Below are 3,940 nucleotides of genomic sequence, written 5' to 3' on the forward strand. Positions count from 1 at the left end.
TATTATTATATATATATATATATATATATATATATATATATATATACAATTGAGCTGTTTACTTATTATTTTAATTATAATTATGACTATTGCTATATGTTTAATATTTTATATAATTTATATTATTTATTTAAATTATTTAGTATATATTTAATATAATTTATTTATTTAAATTATATTAATTTGCGTTAAATATATTTAACATGACTCAATATTTAAATTTATATTATATTAAATTTATTTACATTAAATGTTATGTAAAATTTGATAGATCTTTACACATTTGTATTTATACTTGCAGCATATGTCTATGCTCAAGAAGATGAGAATATTGATGATATTGTTGATGTAGAAGGTGAAGAAAGTAGTATAATAACTGATGAAGAAACAGAAGAAGATACTAGTAATGCTTCAGTTGATGCGGATACGACAATACTTTTTACAAAACCTATTCATAATACGTTATCTACTCTTGGTACTTTTATTGATTTTTTTTGCTGTTAAGGTTAAAATATACAATATTTTTTATAATACTAAAATTCATTTTAAATTTGAGAACAGAATTGCCAGCTGGAAATATAATAGAATTTCTTGTTGGATTTACTAATAAGGGTGAAAATGACTTTGTTTTGGAATCATTGGATGCTTCCTTTCGTTATGCAATGGACTTTAATTTCTATATTCAAAATTTCTCCACGTTCACGTTTAACAAAGTTGTGAAACCGAAACATGAAGCTACTTTAGCTTATTCTTTTATACCATCTGAGAGTTTCGCTGGAAGGCCGTTCGGTTTGAATGTTAACCTGAATTACAAAGATACCGTATGTATGACATTAAATATAAGATATTACATATAAAATGTATAAAAATGTTTAATAAGTTTACAATCTAGACAAAAGAAAACTACATGATATAATTTATAAATGAGAAGCATGAAAAATAAAAAATTTAGTGGCACATGATATACGATTTCTTGTTTGATTGCTTGTATTCAAGTAAATTACTAGAAATTATGTGTTCTAAGCTATATTCAAATTCCCAATTGAGAGCTGGATGTATCACTTCATTCTTGTTTACTGTACATTAAAGGCTGACATGATTCTCGGTGAGCACTTGGGAAATTCAAACACATCTCTATGTACAATTCTAGTAATTTACTAGAACAAACAACTCAACAAGAAAACATGCATTGTGTACTGTTTACTTTAGAATACTTTAAAGTAAGAATTTCACAAGTATAATTTTATATTTACGTGTTATAGAAAAGTGATATATGGAAAAGTAAGAAAATTATATTATTAAAATTAATTTTGAAATCTTTGATTTTGAAGAATCATTTCACTATATATGTAACATTTTTTATTTATTATATATACTTTTTTTAATTCGATATGTTTAGGGATATATTACTTGCGCATGTTGATGTATCATATTTTTCAGCAGAATGGCGTTTCTTACAATGAAGCAGTCTTTAATGAAACTGTACAAATCATAGAGATAGATGATGGTCTTGATGGAGAAACCATTTTTCTTTATGTATTCCTCGCAGCATGTGTTATATTGACTCTTGTAGGAGGTCAACAATTATTATCATCTCTGGGACGTAAATCGCGTTCTTCTACTACTCGTAAAGTACCAGTAGAAATGGGTACATCTAATCCTAACAATGTAGATTACGATTGGCTGCCGAAGGAAACTCTCAATAGAATCAGTAAGTAGTAGATTTACCAAAAGCTAATGAAAATGCTTACATAATGACATTTAAAATCAGTCGAGTTTATTGGACAATAGTAATTTTTTGATGAAATTGAGAAGTTGTGGAACTTCACACATAGCTATAACTTTTAGCATTTTTAAGGATCAGCGAAAGTCATGACGAAGATTTTTACTCAATTTCTGTCAGTTATAGCTAAAATAAACTAAGAAAATTACAATGTAATTATGATATTCATAATAAGAAGAAAAGTTGTAGGCAGATCCTTATAAAATGATTTTTTTTTTTAGAAAAAGAGATAGATAAAAATTCGTTCCATTATTTGCACTATACAGTACAAGCGAGATACAGATAATTTTATTTGTTATGTTTTAAGGATCATTGCAAAATCTAGCTCTATAATCGTAGCTTTGTAAAATATTTAAAAACATCTTAATGTGAAATATTGCTTCTTAATTTTTGTCTATTCATTTAATGATAATAGATTTCACTATCGAATTCTCTCTTTTCATTTAATGATAATAGATTTCACTGTCTCAATTGCTACAAATTATATAAATGATTGATATTATAAATTTCTTAATTTACATTATTAAGTTAAAAAATATTGCGTAAAGAACTTTAAAACAAAAAATAACATAAAATAACAAATGCTTGTTTACAGATAAATCTCCTAGAACTCTAAAACAAAGTCCAAGGCAAAGGAAAACAAAAAGAACAATTGGTTTTGATGATTAAATTACATATGTATGTATGTATGTGTGTGTGGTGTGTGTATATATATATATATGTGTGTTGTGTGTAATGTGTATGTATGTATGCGTGTATGCATATATAGAATGTATCTTAAAAAATGCCCATGAACCATACAGCACTATTCCTGATCAAAAACTGAGTCTAAAATTTATGAACCTTTTGCAATTTTCGCAATAGCTAACGCGACATTAGTTTTTAAAAATTGTGGAATAAGCGAGTGAAATCAATGGATAAGACAATTTTAAAATATTTTTCAACAATCTTAAAGATGAACTTTTAAAAATTTTTTGCGATTATCTTATGCATCGATTTTAGATATTTTACTTTTTTGTGGGATAACTAAAAAAAATTGCAAAATGATTCATAAGTTCCAGATTCAGTTTTTTTATCAGGAATAGCGCAGGAATATCGTTTGTGAGCATTTTTTAAGAGACATTCTATAGAGTAAGTCTAATAAAAAAGTTCACAATTTTTAACAACATAATTAGAGATAGAGGACTGACAGTTATATCAAGATAGAATAAATAGGAGACATATTTTAATGATCTTGAATAATCTTAAGTCCTTGATTTTTCACATGGTGAATTTTTTCATCAGATTAACTACATATATATATATATATATATACACATACTCACGCACGTATACATATACACATACATACATATATGTATACATATATATAAATATATATGTATATAATTTGAAGCTAATACAGGAAAATTTGTATTACAAGACATAACTGCGATTCATTATTGAAAGATAATTTATGGAGAGATAATTTCATTCTTTAATCTCTTGGTCAGAATGAACAAGAAAATATTCAATTTCTATTAATAATGCAGAACACATGGAGTTCCTTAATAAGTTTTTAACGAGATACTATTATAAAGAAAGCCACATGCGAACTATATTCTGTAATATTACAGAATGTTGAACTTTATACATGTATGTTCAAAAGCAATAGAAAGAATGGTATAATATGATACTCAATGATTTTTTTGCACAAAACCTATATATAGTTACATAGCATTTAAGAACTATGTTTTTTTTTAATTTAATTGTTTGCTGTGTTATGTTTTATATAAGCTGTATTATTACTACGAAGAATACGAACGTATACGTGCATGTGTGCGTGCACATACATGCATGCATGCGTGTATAATAGAAATAAAATTTGATTATTTTATAAGGCCCAGTTTTACAACTTGCTTGTTTCTTATCTTTTTCCAATTCTAAAATTGGAAAGAGATAATGAATAAGTCGAACTTCTGTTAAGAGTTAACCGTGAATTGTGAAACTAGGCCTAATTGTATTAATATATAAAAATTTAATAAAATAATTTTTTTATGAACAAATTTTTGTAAATTTATTTTAAGAATTCGACAATTTATGTGTGTGTGTGTGTGTGTGTGTGTGTGTGTGTGTGTGTGTGTGTGTGTGTGTGTGTGTGTGTNTATATATATATAT

The 3,940-nt window shown here is 26.0% G+C and overlaps 1 protein-coding gene across 1 annotated transcript in view; it reads left to right on the forward strand.

Moving 5' to 3' along the window:
- Positions 1–2,452, forward strand: part of LOC105625691 (translocon-associated protein subunit alpha) — a 7,713-nt gene extending 5,261 nt beyond the window's left edge. Inside the window, exons 2-5 of the mRNA XM_012207015.1 lie at positions 302–475; positions 562–821; positions 1,444–1,711; positions 2,379–2,452. Coding sequence (XP_012062405.1) covers positions 302–475; positions 562–821; positions 1,444–1,711; positions 2,379–2,452 — 776 coding nt within the window. The remainder of the gene's footprint in view (positions 1–301; positions 476–561; positions 822–1,443; positions 1,712–2,378) is intronic.
- Positions 2,453–3,940: the final 1,488 nt, after the last annotated feature.

This window comes from Atta cephalotes (assembly GCF_000143395.1).
Source record: "Atta cephalotes unplaced genomic scaffold scaffold00003, whole genome shotgun sequence".
Lineage (NCBI taxonomy): Eukaryota > Metazoa > Arthropoda > Insecta > Hymenoptera > Formicidae > Atta > Atta cephalotes.